A 16,129-nucleotide genomic window follows, 5' to 3' on the forward strand; every position below is an offset into this window, starting at 1 on the left:
GTCAATTTTTTTTTATAAAAAAAATCATTTTTTTAATCTTCATTAATACATTTTTAAAAGGGAAAATTGATTTTGGTCGATTATGGAAGGTATAAATATCATTCAATTGGTGTGTTCTCTAATGATTTTGATAATATTATTCAATTTCAAGAAGACATTTGGTTTAGATCATGAATTAAAGAATTTTATTTAGATGCTAAAGATGAAAAATTACTCAATCCTAAATATTTATCATTAGATTTTTTTTCAAAAACCTGAAAAATAAAAATAAAATCGATTATAGAGATAATAACGGGAAATGCAAACTTCAACTAGATATTTAATAAATAACAGAAGTTCCACCAAATATCAAACCGAAAACCCTATGAATAAAAATAAAAATAAAGAACCACTAAATTTCCTAGTCTAAAACCCTAAACGAAATTCCAATTCGAAAGAAACAAAAACTGATCTAATTACAAACGGCCTCCACCACGAGCCTCTTGTTCACTCCAGCATCACAACCTGCTGACCCGAGTGTGTCTTCGCTTGCATGAACCGAGCAAGATTCTTTCCCCACACATTCCTACAAAAACCAGTTTGTAACATGATTATTTCTTTGATTAAAAATTATGAACTTCGGAAAAAATTAAGGATGTAATAAAATTATCACTCTTACGAGACAGTCTCACTTATAGTATTTAAAGGATGTAGGAGTTTCTATATGCATTAAAATTATATACCTTTTGGACAATGGAGAGCACGTCATTGGAAGCTTCACAAGAGCCCTTCTCGAACGAGCCACAAGCCCCTCCAACTTCGCCGAAGCTCGCGAACTTGATCTCCGAAATCGCCTTCCCTTGGCACGAAATCTCCATGTGATTGCCCTCGTAGGCGTTGCCGCAGACACTTCCCACACGCACTGTATTGAAGTTGACAAGAGACGGGTCGCCTCCGAATTCTTCGAAGAGCACGAGCTCGTTGTCTCCCTCGGTCATGAAAGAACGGGGCACATGGTACCTAGGAAGTTATATGACTTGTGAACATTCGGATAAAAACATTTCAAATTAATTAAATTTGTGTAACATTTTTTCCTTAATGTGACTAACCATCTTTGTGAAGGTTCCCCGCAGTTTGTGGCACATTTCCAGCTCCAGTATCCGCCTCGGTAGTCGCAAGGATCGTTCGAGCAAGTGTCCTCGGTCATGTAACTAGGCCAATATCGGCCGAGGCTGTTGCCATTAACCCAAGCAAGACCTTTCCCTAGTCCGCGTAAGTCTACTACGACAGAATCGTCACCGATCGGAGGCTTGAAAGTAGTCTAAAATTTCAAAAAATAAATAGTTATATATATATATATTATATCTTCTTCAACTTAAACAAAATAACACGATAAGTATATATTTTACCTTGTACCAAGTGAGCATCCTATTGACAGGGAGATCAGTGGATTGCCATTGGGAATCAGATTTGGGATCAGCCTTAAATAATTTGTCATCCAACCCCTTCAATCCAATCTTGTAACTCCATTTGTGGCTTGACAAGTCTTTGATGATCGTCTCGTCGCCCTTCTTTCCGATGATCTCGATCGGTCCAGGTAGTCCAACTCGTACCGAATCAAATTCACCTCCATAGTTCTGTAAAATGAAAAACGATCAGTAACAATAGTAGTAGCAGCAGACATAATTTTCATATCGACGAGTACCGTTAGTCCAATGGTAGCACTGAGTATAGAGATTTGGTTCTTTCCAGGCTTGAACTTAACATCCTTCTCGAAAACATAGTTAAAAACTCCATAGGTTGCCCATTGGGAGGCTGAAAATTTCAAAATAAATATTTTCCCATTTTTATATTTTTACAAAAAAAATAATTAAATAATTTCAACATAAGTCTAATGTGAGACGGTCTCACGAATCTTTATCTGTGAGACTGAGTCAACCCTACCAATATTTATAATAAAAAGTAATACTCTTGACATAAAAGTAATACTTTTCATGGATCCGTCTCACAAAATACGACTCGTGAGATCGTCTCACACAAGTTTTTGCCATATAAATTAATTACTCACCAAGATACTCCCCATTGACATAAGCATGCATAACATGTCCAGTGGCATTCACACGAAGAGTCATTGTCTCACCAATGATCGGATCGTTCTTGTCAAGATTCACACTGTTCAAAAAAGAAAATTAAAATTAAAACAAATTTTTTAATATAAAATATATAATTTAGAGATTATATAATATACATCGTATAAATATATACCTTGTCAAGTACCACAGATAATCGCTAACATCATTAATAGCCTTTTGGTCGACAAGTTGGCCGGCGGAAAGCTGACCCTTGCCGAGAACAACTGGTTCATCGATGATCTCGGGCCTCCATTTCCAGTTCAGTCCGGTCGGCTCGACTTCTGCTTCATTCGGCTTCTTCACCATCACCGACGTTTGAGTATTCACCTAAATTTTTCGAAAAGTTTAGGATTAAGTCCATAAATATTTTGAATCCACTGCGTTAACATACCTTAGCCGTGTTGTAAGCTTCGGTCTTACAATCGGGTAGGATGCTGACGGACCATGCGGGCACGCGGTAGTCGACCCCGTTGTAGTTTATGGTAGCATCACTCGAGGAGTTGGCGTTGCCAAGGAAACAACTCGAGACACCATTGTATTTGAACTCAGTGATCTGCAAAAATTCGTCTTAATCAAATGTAAAATCATTAAAAACTTTGTAATATAATATAATTAATTATAGAATTTAAAGACATACGTAATTGTAAGATCCCAAGTCGGTATTGTTGTAATCTCCGTAGGTCAAAACTTTCTCCATCGAATGCAACACATCGTGGAGCTTCTTCAGGTGTCCGTATTTTGGCTGATTCAAATCACCTGCAGTATATATTAAATTTTAACATTAAAATAAATTTTTACATTTTCAAGAATTATATAAATATTATGTAACGAATTTAGTTTACCATATTCGTTAAGGGGTGCATTGTAATCGTAAGATGTGGTAATATAAGGGCCACCTGCGGTTCTTCCGAAGTTGGTTCCACCATGGTACTGTAATAATATATAAACAAAAATCAACAAAAAAAATGATGATTAATTTTTTTTTGTGATAATTAAATCACAAACGTAAAAAAAAGATTTATTGGATAAAACCATATAATAATTTTGGAATGTGCCCATATTTTCGAAAAATCGAGCAACAGAAAACGCGAGATCCTCAGGAGTTCTGTATGGATGTTTGCTGCCCCAGTTCTTGAACCTAAATAAATAAACATTTACATCAAATAAATCATAATATTTGTAATAAATATTTCAAATATTTTTTTTTAAATACTAGACTAACCATCCAGTCCAATTTTCTGTCCACATCTTGGGGCTGTTTGGATTATTGGGAGTGAACTGATCACAGTAGAAGCCATTGCATGTGTTGATCTGTCAAATTTCACAATCAAGAAATGTAAATTATATTAAATATTGTAAACCAAGATACATATATAATAATTAAAAAAATATGATATATTTACCACAGAGGGAGGGGCATCATCTTCTTGGCACATGATCCATGGAACCCCAATGTCCAGTGAGTTAGCCATGCTTGCGCACCAATTCATGTACGCTTTTCCAGCATCGCCATATGACGAAATAACGTTTCCATACTCATTTTCAATCTGTAAATAATTTTAAACGTGATTAATTGTTAAACCTATCGAGCATGTTCTTAAAGGCATATAGCCTAAAGACATACAGCTATTTTCAAAAAAACTGATCTCATATATATATATATATATATATATATATATATATATATATATATATAAATACGAACCTGAGCAAGAATGATGGGACCTCCTTGTGATGCAAAGAGGTTCTCTTTCTTTAACATGTCCACTATCAATGTAGTGAAATTTTGCATCTCATTCTGAAAATATATGGAATTTTTTTAAAATAATAATAAATGTATTTATATTTTATTATTAAAAGGGTTTAGCTAATTACCATGTAAACAGAATTGGAAGTTCGAAGCTCAACCCCAGGCAGATTATGCAACCACACGGGGAATCCTCTGAAAATACGCCAAATATAAGCATGTCATTTATATTTAACATTTTAAAATCAATATTAAGCTAAAAAATTATAAGATTTAAAATTTTTATTCACATAATATATATATATATATATATCACTTACCCATAATATATATGTATATATCACTTACCCATAATATATATATATATATATATATATCACTTACCCATAATTCCATTCTGCACAAACGTAAGGTCCAATACGAAGAACAGCGTAGAGACCTTCATTCTGGACTGTTTTAATGAACCTCACAAGATCCAAGTTACCCGAAAAATCATACTGGCGACGAAGAGGCTCGTGCGCGTTCCAGAAGACGTATGTCTCGATGGCATCCAAGCCACCTTCCTTAGATTTCTTGATCAGATCAGGCCACATCTAATCATATGACAATCAAATGAACACGAAGTTAGCGAATCTCGTTGTTTAAGAATTCTTGTTTAGGTACATAATTTTTTAAAATTAGGTAACCATTTACCTCGGCAGTGCTTCGTGGGTAGTGGATCGAGCCCGACAGTATGATTCTACGTTTCCCGTTGATCGTGAGTGCTCTTCCATCGTGCGAAACGATGTTGGCATACGAGGGGATGAAGCAAAGTAGAGCCAAAATGAGGAAGAGGAAATGGGGTTTCGAAGAAATCATGGTGGATTTGTGTTGTGAGAAATGTGAGTGATGATTTACTAGTGGTATGAATTTATAGGCTCGTTGATAAATTTGAAAATTTTGGAGATTTGAATATAGATTAGATATGATAATCGGTTTACAAGATTTTTTTGTTGTTGTTGAGCTAACTTTATTCGGGATTTTATGGTCACTGGACATCTTTTTATCTTGGTAAATCTGTAAATAATTCACTCGACAAGTTTAAAAAATGGGAATAAAAAGTAAGTAATTTAAGTGAAAATTTCCATTTTACAAATGTTTGTGAGAGAAACTTCCTAGGATTATGGAACGGATATAGATAAATTTAAAAGAGATTTTCAGTTATAGAAATCCACACATATCTATCTAGATTTGAATTATGGAACCTAGCTAAAATGGTTATCTACTCTAAAATTCTTTAGACTTGAGAAAAATCACATCGGAACAAACTATCACTTTAACTATTTAGAAATGAGTAGCTTTCTTGTGAGACGATCTCACGAATCACATCCGAACAAACTATCACTTTAACTATTTAGAAATGAGCAGGTCTCCTGTGATACGGTCTCATGAATCTTTATCTGTGAGATAGATCAACCTACCGATATTCACAATAAAAAGTAATATTCTTAGCATAAAAAGTAATATTTTTCATGAATATGACTCAAATAAGATATCTGTCTCACAAACTACACTCGTGAGATCGTCTCACATAAGTTTTTGCCTTTAGAAGAGAAATAGGTTATTTGCATTAACATTCCCCACATTTTATGCATTTGACATTCATCTCTCTTGTCAAGTGTAAAAATCATGACTTACGAAAGGAGATGAGTGTCAAATACATGCATGAATTGTAGGAGAGTCGAATGTAAATTACTAGTTTAGAAACACACTTAAAATTAGATTATATACAATAATTAATTTTTAAAAAACAACCCAATAATTATTTCTTTAAATGATATCTTTTGTAACCGATTGAAATTTTTGAAAATTTCATTGAAAAAATATTAAATAATAATCTTCTTATCCCAAATTTCAGAATCTCCAAGATTCCTATTAGTCTAAAATTTGATTTTTTTTAATATAGAAAAAACTGATTTAAGTTTAAAATTTCAATGTCTAAATAGCTGGTTGGGCTTAACACTAGAGTCAATAATGTAATATCCAAATCCAAATATTTCAATATCGAAGAAGAAGTGGATTCAGAACCCAATCATTTTGTGCCTCAAAATTAATGTGCAAAATTAGGGTGATCCGGGCGGATGAGAACTCTTGGTTTCAGTTAATGAATTTTACATATTAAATTAAATAAATTAGTACATAAACCTATATAACTTATATAAATTTAAACAAATATACGAATTTGTCTCGATTTAAGATATATCATAATTTTTTTTATTATTAGATTATTCATATCAATAGGAGTGGTGAGACCGTCTCACGGATCCTAATCTGTAAGACGGGTCAACCCTACTCATATTCACAATAAAAAGTAGTACTCTTAGCATAAAAATAATACTTTTTCATGGATAACCCAAATAAGAGATCCGTCTCACAACTACGACCCGTGAGACCGTCTCACACAAGATTTTGCCTATCGAAGTACCGCTTGTGGAACCTCAATATCCACGGGCTTATTAGCTAAATGGTAATTGGCGCATACAATATGTCCAGTCGCTTCTCGTGGATTTTCATAACCCTGCTGCGCAAAAATGGGATATGCACTTGAAGTGGATGTTCGAGTCATGATATATATCATGAGCGATGTTATTTGAATTTCAAAAAAAATTTTAATAGCAATCTATTTTGTTTTTTTCCACTATATTCTTTTCTCAAAATTTAGAATAGACTGACATTTCATGGTCTATTAATTTTTTAAAATACCGAGAACATTCATAATATAATAACTATTTTTCTAATGATTACCCACAAATTTTTTAAATTATCCGATAGATTCATGCTAATTTATTATTCCAACTCATTAATTTATAAAACAAATCATATTTAAACAAAATTTTCAAAAAGTCATCATAATTAATTACGAATAATCTTCTAATAACTCATCCCGAAAAATTATTAAATTCAATATAAATTCTTCGGTTAGGTCAAGAGATTGTTATCTTCTCCGGACAATCTGATTCGGAAAAGTGGCTGATCCAATGTCCGAAGAAATGGAGATTTCAGCCGCTGACTCAACCACTAAGCCACGAATCAACAAATCCTCTATTCCATTTCTCCACCAACTGCATTTTCGATTGGGCTTTCCAATTTTTGAAGAAGAATCTCCTTTTTATATATATTTAAATGTCTTATCAAATTCTACAACAATTTTTCAAAAGTTTTGCACGATCAAGTCTACTCGCAAATCAAGGACCTCTCCAAAACGGTCAACAATGTCTAAATCAAGCTATTTGCTCGCTCTCTTGCTTTTTACAATTTTGGAAATATATTATCCGTGATCTTGGGCTCTTTAGAGAAGAGCTGCAAGCTTTTCACCACTAATCTAGATCTTATACGTGAGTCTGAATCTTTGGGTGTGAAGACTCGAAATCTTGCAACGGGAAGACCTGTATATATCATAGGAGATTACAGCTCATTTTGGGACAATAATTTCGAGTTCCATGCATTCATAATTTTGGAAATTTTAATAACCTATTTTCTCCTCATTATTTCTCATTTATCAGTATTTTAATGACTAATTTAAAACACAATAAATTAGTCATTAAACTACCTATATTAAGAGCAAAATAATGATAATTAAGAGGAGGTTAATGACCATAAATATGTGTTTTTAATATGAGGTTAATTACCATGAATATGTGACATTAAGAGGAGGTTAATAACCATGAATAATGACATTTAAGGTAAGATAAATGACAATAAATGGAGTGACTATTCACCTCACCCTTGGAGACCTATAAATAGAGGGTCGTCGTTTTAAGGTCTAAGGATATATTGGGAAAGTTAGGGGCAAAACGATCATTTTACACATGAAAAATGTTATACGTCCTGGCAGTGCCCTGAATGCTGTAATAAATGTTAAAACTTTTATTTTGAACGTTTATGGGATTCTATGATGAAACATTAATATTAAAAGACATGTTGCATGCTTGGTTTAGAAGAAAAATGATTTATACATGTACGAATTTTTATAAAGAGGTGATTAATTGTGACTAATATGATGGTACGATGATTTGTAAGGCCAAAGCTCAGTTGACGGGTGAGAGTGTCACTGATATCCTCGTCGCCCGGTACCGTTGTTATACGTAGATGGATCCATCGACCTACAGCTGATACGAAAATCACAATTAAGGATCTGAATTTAATAAAAATATAAACGTATACGTATATGATGAAAGGGAATATGATATGATGAGAGGAAAAATGTTTAAGTTTATGTTCATGAAAATCTATTCTCTAAAAGTATTTTCACTATTGCTTGTGAATGTATACGTATTACTTGCTATCATGATTAAGGTTTGCTGAGTCAATAGATTCAAGGTGTGATCGATACAGGTGAGCATGATAATGGTGAAGGACTTGATGGTTGAACTAGCTGAACTGAAGGTTTACACAACCCGAGGGCTGTCGGTAGTTTTCCGCAACTACGTTTATGATTTAAGTTTACTTTAAAGATTTTATGACCTAAGATCCTTTGAGTGGTTTTGAGAGGATTTTTTTAAAGAAAATGCTAGTTTTAGGTATGATTGATGATTTACGATTTCATGTTTTGATTGTATTTTTGGGATTTTCAAGTAATAGGTTGGTTGATATTGAAATAGCAAAAAAAATTATATATATGTATAGTGTTTCGGCTGAAAGTATGGATGAAAAAAAATTCTAGTATATTAAAGAAAAATGAGTAGTGAATGTTTCAGTGTGTGTATTTGTTATCAACTATGATCGATCTGCCCTCACTTTGCTGAGTGTTTCCCAAACACTCACCCCTTACTCTACCCTATCCAGATAAGAACAAAGATCAAGTAGATAACGATGAATAAAACATGTTTTGGGGTTGGTAATGAAGTTTCAAGACATGAAGATTACTCGCTTATGGTCTTCATAAGTTTTGATTCAAGTTATATAATGCTTCCTCACATTTTATTTCGTTTTGGGAATTTATTGCTGTAAAACAAGATTATTTTGAGTTAATTATGAAATAGACTGGTTTTGGTTTATAATGAACTATGAGGCTTGTTGTTTGGTGATTATGTGATCGTTGAACAACGGCAGTGTCGACTAACCCCGATCTTGGGGCGTGACATTTAAGTGATATCAGAGTCGCCGTGTTCATAATCCGGCTGGGGATTTTGATAGAAAAAATTTGACGAATTTAGATTTTGGCAAAAATTTAGTCATTCGTATCCACCTCAATCTTAGATTTGGAACTTGTGATTTCCCATAGGAAACTCAAGAATTCGATTCCATTAATTATTATGAACTGCTCTCGACGTGTAATCTTCAAATCATACGTCAATTCTCGAATTTTCCATCTTTGAGAAAATATTTAGAAAAAATCCTTTCTGAATCAAATCTCGAATGTGATAACTCTAAAAATTTACTCTTTGATGTTTATTCACGACCTTATCATTTTATAAGACATCCATTGTTTTTTAGGAAATGACTTCATACACCCCTCGTAACCACGCTCAATTTTTTCCATTTTTGAAAATTCTAATAGAACTTATAACTTCGCGTAAGAATCTCGAAATCCAATTATGCCAAGTGTTCCTTAATCCTCATGAATTATTTTTAATTCATATGAAATTATTCTAACATTTTTTTTTGCATATTTCATTGATTCTGCACCGAAAATTTGTTATCCATATGCATAGGCATGTTCAAAAAAAAATCTCATAGTCTTTGATGAGGAAGTAGGATCTAGTTTGAGAAATAAAAATTTTGGAATTAGTGTTTATGTGAATCAGACGATTGAATTTTCAATTTTTTAGGATATTATTTTTTATATTTAAGTTAGTTTGACAATAATGTGTCATAGTTTGACTTTTAAGAATTTTATATTAGTGCAAGTGTTTGAATACAAAATAATAATGATTGACAGCTAGTGTTTGCATCATATGGTCGAAAAAAATTAAGATATGGTTTTTTGGATTTATATGAAATGGATTTTGAGATTAGTCTTTATATTAAATGGTCAATAGAAAATTTGACATTTTTATTTTTTGGATTTAAGTTAGACTGATTTTAGGATTAGGGTCTAATTAAATCATCGATAGAAAGTTTTAAGTCCTGTTTTTTTGGGTTTAATTTAGATTGACATATAAGTTAGAATGTGATACTCATGAATAATTTTCAATAGAGTTAACAAATTATATTTAGGAATTTTAAGCAAATATATATAGACATATAAATATATGTTCTTAACTTGAAAATATATGTTCATAATTTGAAACGTCATTTTTTGATTTTTTTTCAATGTCAAAATTTTACAAGAATTTAACCATCACATTCACCCATGTAATTTTTGTTTTTATTTTTTGAGATTTTGAATCCTCTTTAGCCCAAATTTAAAAAATTCTATCCTCTAATTGTCATGTGATTAAATCCGAAATTTAGCACTCAACTAACTACTAATTATAACAATTAAAATTGAATTAATGGCTTTAAAAAGGTTCCATATATCTTCTCTAAAGTATCTATATAAATATCTTCTCATAGATGTAGAAAGTCACACCAAAAAAATAAACAGTTCTCTCATATTTTCGAGCCACCCTTCAAAAAAGTATAAAACAAACCTAAAGATTCAATTTTGTGTTCGCATATGACAACACAAGACAAGACCTTAGGAACCTCGAGCTCCAAATAAAGCAGCTCAGGGGACCATTACGAGTTTACTTCGTGACAAATAAGAGTTGAAGGAAGCTAGGGATGATCTTCAAGTAGAAGTTGGACAACTCACTTTTGACAAGAAATTTGCGGCAAATCAACTCAAAGATTACAAAGAAGAGTTGCAAGAGTCACAAAAGTATGGTCAACAAACATTTGCCACCTCCGAGCTTGGTGCAACCACTTTCACGCTAAGAAATGCTTTTGTGACCAACTTCAACAAGAGTTCAACACATATCTTCATGAAATGGGAAACTATGTGCAACTGTAAGGTCCAACATGCGATAATGTAATCCAACTGCATGCAAATTTAGGAAAATGAAAAATGCTTAATTAAATTATTTTAATTGAATTAATTAAACGTGGTAGGCATGTTTACATGATCTGTAAGGCTCGAAGATTTAGTTATCTTAATCAGACGGATTTGTTAATAATTAAGATGATTGTAGATGTATTTTATTGAATTTAAAAAGAAGGCAAAATGTACAAAAGAAATGTAAAAACTCGAAGCATGGGCGCACATGCGCGAAGAAATGCGCGCACATGCGCGAGCAGGCCAGTAGCTTTGGCGCACATGCGCGAGAATGGTGGCGCATATGCGCGGAGCTTCCAGTGAGTTGGCGCACATGCGCGAAGGCATGCGCGCAGCGTAGCGCGAGGCGTCCAGTAGCCTCGGCGCATATGCGCGAGGTACTGCGCGCATATGCGCGGCACCTCCAGTAGCGCTGGCGCATATGCGCGGGGAGAGTTGGCGCATATGCGCGAGGAGTGAAATGGCTAAGCTGCCGAGACCCGTAGGTCTCGCGCATATGCGCGAGTAGTGTCCGCGCATATGCGCGAGACGTGTATTGGAAAGAACAAGCCATGTGTTCAAACCATGCAGCATATATATATAGTTGGCCTCGATTTTCTTCATTTCAGCAACAGGAATCGAGATTTCAGAGGGAGGAAAAGATTCATTCTTTATACCTTTACTTGTGCTTTTGTAAGATTTAGATATCCAAATTCAAATCCGACTGCGGTTTTGAGCTCCTCTCGTTACTAGCTACAAAGTGATGTAAGTTTTATGTAATTTCAACAGGTTTCGAAATTCAGATGTTTGGGAAATTAGAATATGATAGTTATATTGTGTTCTTGACGTATTGAGCATGATATATTTGTAAACGGATCAAAGAAATGATATCATATGCATTTCCTATGAATTTCAGTATGGTTTATGAATTATTGGGGCAGAATTATTGTGTTTTGGATGGATATTTTGTTGGATTATGAATGAGAATGATTGAGAATGAGATAGTGTTGATATCTGTTAAGAATTGGATTGACCGGTATCGAGAATTACGTCGTTATGCCGTCAAATTGTATCGAGATCACGTAGTGACTTGGATATGTGTTGATTTAGATTAGAGATTGATAGATTGTATATCAACATTTCCAATTTCAGATTCAGTTTGGCGACCGTGACAGCGATTGTGCGACGAAAGGTATAGTACATGTTTTGTTTGGGGAATCACGACTCAAATGAGATTACATTTGAGTTTCCCAACCAAAATCACATACTTGTTTTATTGTTTATATCTAGATATGATTATGATTGTTTATAGATTTGTTTATAGAACTTGTATACAAATCTTGCTATGCTTTGTTTACAGATCATGTGGCATTGCATTAGAATGATTATGCTTGTTTACAGATTGTGTATTCATGCATTAAGATAGGACAGTCTGGAGATCAGGCAGACTTATAGATGTTCGGCGATATCTCAGCTTAGGGGAAGATCACCGCCCCTTTGTAGACGTGGATACAGATCAGGCCGAAATCTAGGAATAAGACGTACAGCACCACGATTGGTAGGGTAGGTGACAGCTAGTGACGTCTTATTCACAACGGGGTCCCTAGAGTTCTAGTCGAGTCGCGTCTAGACATGATTAGACTCGCATTGCATGATTATATATGAATGACATTCATATTAGCATGTTTCATGTTTTAGATTATTTTAATGCATGTATACATGTTTATACTGGGATTTGTTCTCACCGGTTTTCCGGCTGTTGTTATGTCTGTATGTGTGCATAACAACAGGTGGGGCAGGATCTGGGTCGAGACAGAGATGATCGTGTTAGCGTGGAGATCACGGGCGTAGCAGATGGACCAGTAGTTGTCTTTTATTATGTACTGTCTTTTAATACTGGTTAGTTGAGGACATACAGAATAAGACATGTATATTATGTTTGTATGTTGTAAATTAAATAAAGATTGATGCTTGTTTAATTACATTTTATAAAATGTAAAAGCGAAAAATTGACCCACGTTTTAGAATAATGATCCATGTAATCCCAAGAAAAGAATTAGAGCCCGGGTCCCCACAACAGGTGGTATCAGAGCGGATAGTTCCTTTAGACTAAGATAGGATAGAATGAGCGGGGTAGATCGAGTCTTCTTCCTTGCTTATGATGTGCTAGCATGATTATTGCTTTCCTTATTACATGTTGTTGTTATTTGATTTCGTTCAGCATGTGATTGACTGAATCAGAACTGATTCTAGATCAGAGGTAACTGACTAGAGGATGGCTGAGACAGTTGTATATTTTGTCTACTAATCCGTTGGTTTATTAGATATGCCTCCTAGAAGAGCAGCCGTACCTCTACGACCAGCAGCGCCAAAACAGGGGAGCACATCCGGAGATCCTATGGATGTTACGGCGACCCCTATGGAGACATTGCTGAAGCGATTCCAATCCTTTCGACCTCCCACATTAAAAGGTACCGAGAATGCCATCGAGTGCGAAAGTTGGCTTGAGGACATTGAAATGTTATTCGACTCTTTGGAGTATAGTGACGAGAAGAGAATAAAGCTAATTGGCCATCAATTGCAAGATATAGCAAAGAATTGGTGGTTGAACATTAGGAGAGCTTTAGAGCAGCGGGGTACCGAGATTACTTGGAAGGTATTCAAGACGGAGTTCTACCAGCGTTTCTTTCCCATCTCCTATCGCAAGGATAAAGGTGCAGAATTTGCCAATCTGAGGCAAGGGCCACTGAACATTGAGGAGTACGTTGCCAAATTCTCTTCTTTGCTTCGTTTTGCACCCCATGTTTCAGGTAGTGACGAGACGGTGGCGGACAAATTCATAAATGGCTTGAACCCGGACATCTTTACCTTGGTAAACACGGGAAGACCTAATAACTTTGCGGATACATTGAATCGAGCCAAGGGTGCAGAAGCAGGATTGTTGAGGCAGCGGAGTGCTCCTTATGTTGCTCTGATACCGAGACCACCAGCACCTACCATTCCACCCCCTCCAAGATTTGATAGTGGCGGTAGTAGCAGTGGCAGAAAGGAACAGCTGAAGGCGAAGGGGAAACAGTTTAAGCGACCTGGGAGCAGTTCGTCCAGCTCCAGCGGATCAAGACAGACTGGTTTTGATCAAAGTTCAAGGACTTCAGGTGTCTACTGCAATTCTTGTGGAGGTAGGCATGCGACTGAACAGTGCCAGGGAGTTACGGGCCGATGTAACATTTGTAGGCAACCGGGGCATTTTGCCAAAGTTTGTCCACAGAGAGGTGTACAGCAATTCCAGAGTGGAAGAGTATCCGGTTCCGTACCTCAGCTTGAGCGGCAGGCATCATCGGTTCACTCTTTTCAGCCTCCCCCAGCACCGACTCCACCCAGAGGCCGAGGTAGTCAGACGGTGAGTCAACCTCCGAGGCAACAGGCCCAAGTGTTTGCATTGACCGAAGAGCAAGCACAAGATGCACCAGATGATGTTATAGCAGGTAATTGTCTCCTTTATGGTTATCCTGCTTATATCTTGATAGATACAGATGCATCGCATACATTCATTTTAGAGCGATTTGCATTGTTGCATTCCTTGCCTGTTGAGTCTTTGCTAGATGTTGTATCTATTAATTCTCCGGTGGGAAGTGGATTGATATCTGTAACTACGGTTAGACATTGCATTCTACAGTTTGAAGGGCATGAGATTGACCTAGATTGTATAGTGTTGGGTCTAGCTGATTTTGACTGTATAGTCGGTATTGATATGCTAACGAAGTACAGAGCTACCGTGGATTGTTTCCACAAGATTGTCAGATTCAGACCCGAGATGACAGACGAGTGGAAATTCTACGGGAAGGGTTCCAGATCTCGGATTCCCTTGATTTCAGCTCTTACTATGAACAGATTGTTACAAAAAGGAGTAGATGGTTTCTTTATTTATGCTGTAGATATGCAGAAGTCGAGCCCGGCGTTGGCGGATTTGCCAGTAGTACGGGAATTTCCAGATATTTTTCCAGATGAAATCCCAGGATTACCTCCGGTTCGAGAGGTAGATTTTAGCATTGAACTTGTGCCAGGTACCGTTCCTATTTCGAGAGCTCCGTATAGAATGTCACCTATTGAACTAAAAGAATTGAAAGCACAATTAGAAGATCTTCTAGTCAAGGGATATATCAGACCTAGTGTATCTCCTTGGGGCGCTCCGGTGCTATTTGTGCGAAAGAAAGATGGTTCGATGCGTTTATGTATTGATTACAGGCAACTGAACAAGGCAACGATCAAGAATAAATATCCTTTGCCTAGGATTGATGATTTATTTGATCAGTTGCAGGGATCCTCCGTGTATTCAAAGATTGATTTGCGTTCTGGGTATTATCAGCTCAGAGTTCGAGATATAGATATACCAAAGACAGCATTTCGAACCAGGTATGGACATTACGAATTTATTGTCATGCCTTTTGGTTTAACCAATGCTCCTGCGGTATTTATGTGCTTGATGAACCAAGTGTTTCAGAAATATTTGGATGAATTTGTTATTGTTTTCATCGATGATATTTTGGTGTATTCGAAGAACAGAAATGAGCATGCGGAGCATCTCAGAATTGTGTTGCAGACGTTGAGAAACGAGCGACTGTATGCTAAATTGTCAAAGTGTGAGTTTTGGTTGAATCGAGTTGTATTCTTGGGGCATATCATTTCTGGAGATGGTATTTCTGTAGATCCAAGTAAAGTGGAAGCTGTGATCAGTTGGTCGAGATCGACTTCTGTACCAGAAATACGCAGTTTCATGGGCTTAGCCGGATACTACAGAAGATTTATCAAAGATTTCTCCAGTATTGCCAAGCCAATAACTCAATTGACGCAAAAGAATGCACCATTTGTTTGGTCAGAGGAGTGCGAGTCTAGCTTTCTAGAGTTGAAGAAAAAGCTGACCAGTGCTCCAGTACTGACGATACCTTCAGGTACGTGTGATTTCGTTGTATATTGTGATGCCTCTCACAGAGGTTTGGGATGTGTTCTTATGCAGCGAGATCATGTGGTCGCATACGCCTCGAGACAATTGAAGCCACACGAGATCCGATACCCCATTCATGATTTGGAATTGGCGGCTATCGTATTTGCATTAAAGATCTGGCGTCACTATCTCTACGGCGAGAAATTTGAGATTTACTCCGATCACAAAAGCCTGAAGTATCTATTTTCTCAATCAGAACTGAACATGAGGCAGCGTAGATGGCTTGATCTATTAAAAGATTTTGATTGTGAAATCAAATATTATCCAGGAAA

At 35.8% G+C, this 16,129-nt stretch overlaps 1 protein-coding gene across 1 annotated transcript; it reads right to left on the bottom strand.

Annotated features, from left to right (window-relative positions):
- Positions 1 to 286: 286 nt before the first annotated feature.
- On the bottom strand, positions 287 to 4,736 carry LOC140818624 (beta-galactosidase 15-like). The gene is made up of 17 exons (XM_073178653.1): positions 4,552 to 4,736; positions 4,243 to 4,451; positions 3,987 to 4,053; positions 3,817 to 3,909; positions 3,515 to 3,658; positions 3,334 to 3,422; positions 3,144 to 3,249; positions 2,954 to 3,041; positions 2,749 to 2,867; positions 2,503 to 2,664; positions 2,245 to 2,438; positions 2,048 to 2,151; positions 1,685 to 1,794; positions 1,389 to 1,616; positions 1,089 to 1,300; positions 723 to 999; positions 287 to 565 (listed from the first exon to the last, which is right to left on the bottom strand). Exons 1-17 carry the CDS (start codon positions 4,714 to 4,716, stop codon positions 452 to 454), a joined length of 2,481 nt encoding a protein of 826 aa, XP_073034754.1. The 5' UTR covers positions 4,717 to 4,736; the 3' UTR covers positions 287 to 451.
- Between the last annotated feature and the right edge of the window lie 11,393 nt (positions 4,737 to 16,129).

Source organism: Primulina eburnea, chromosome 17 (assembly GCF_022965805.1).
Source record: "Primulina eburnea isolate SZY01 chromosome 17, ASM2296580v1, whole genome shotgun sequence".
In the NCBI taxonomy this organism is placed as follows: domain Eukaryota; kingdom Viridiplantae; phylum Streptophyta; class Magnoliopsida; order Lamiales; family Gesneriaceae; genus Primulina; species Primulina eburnea.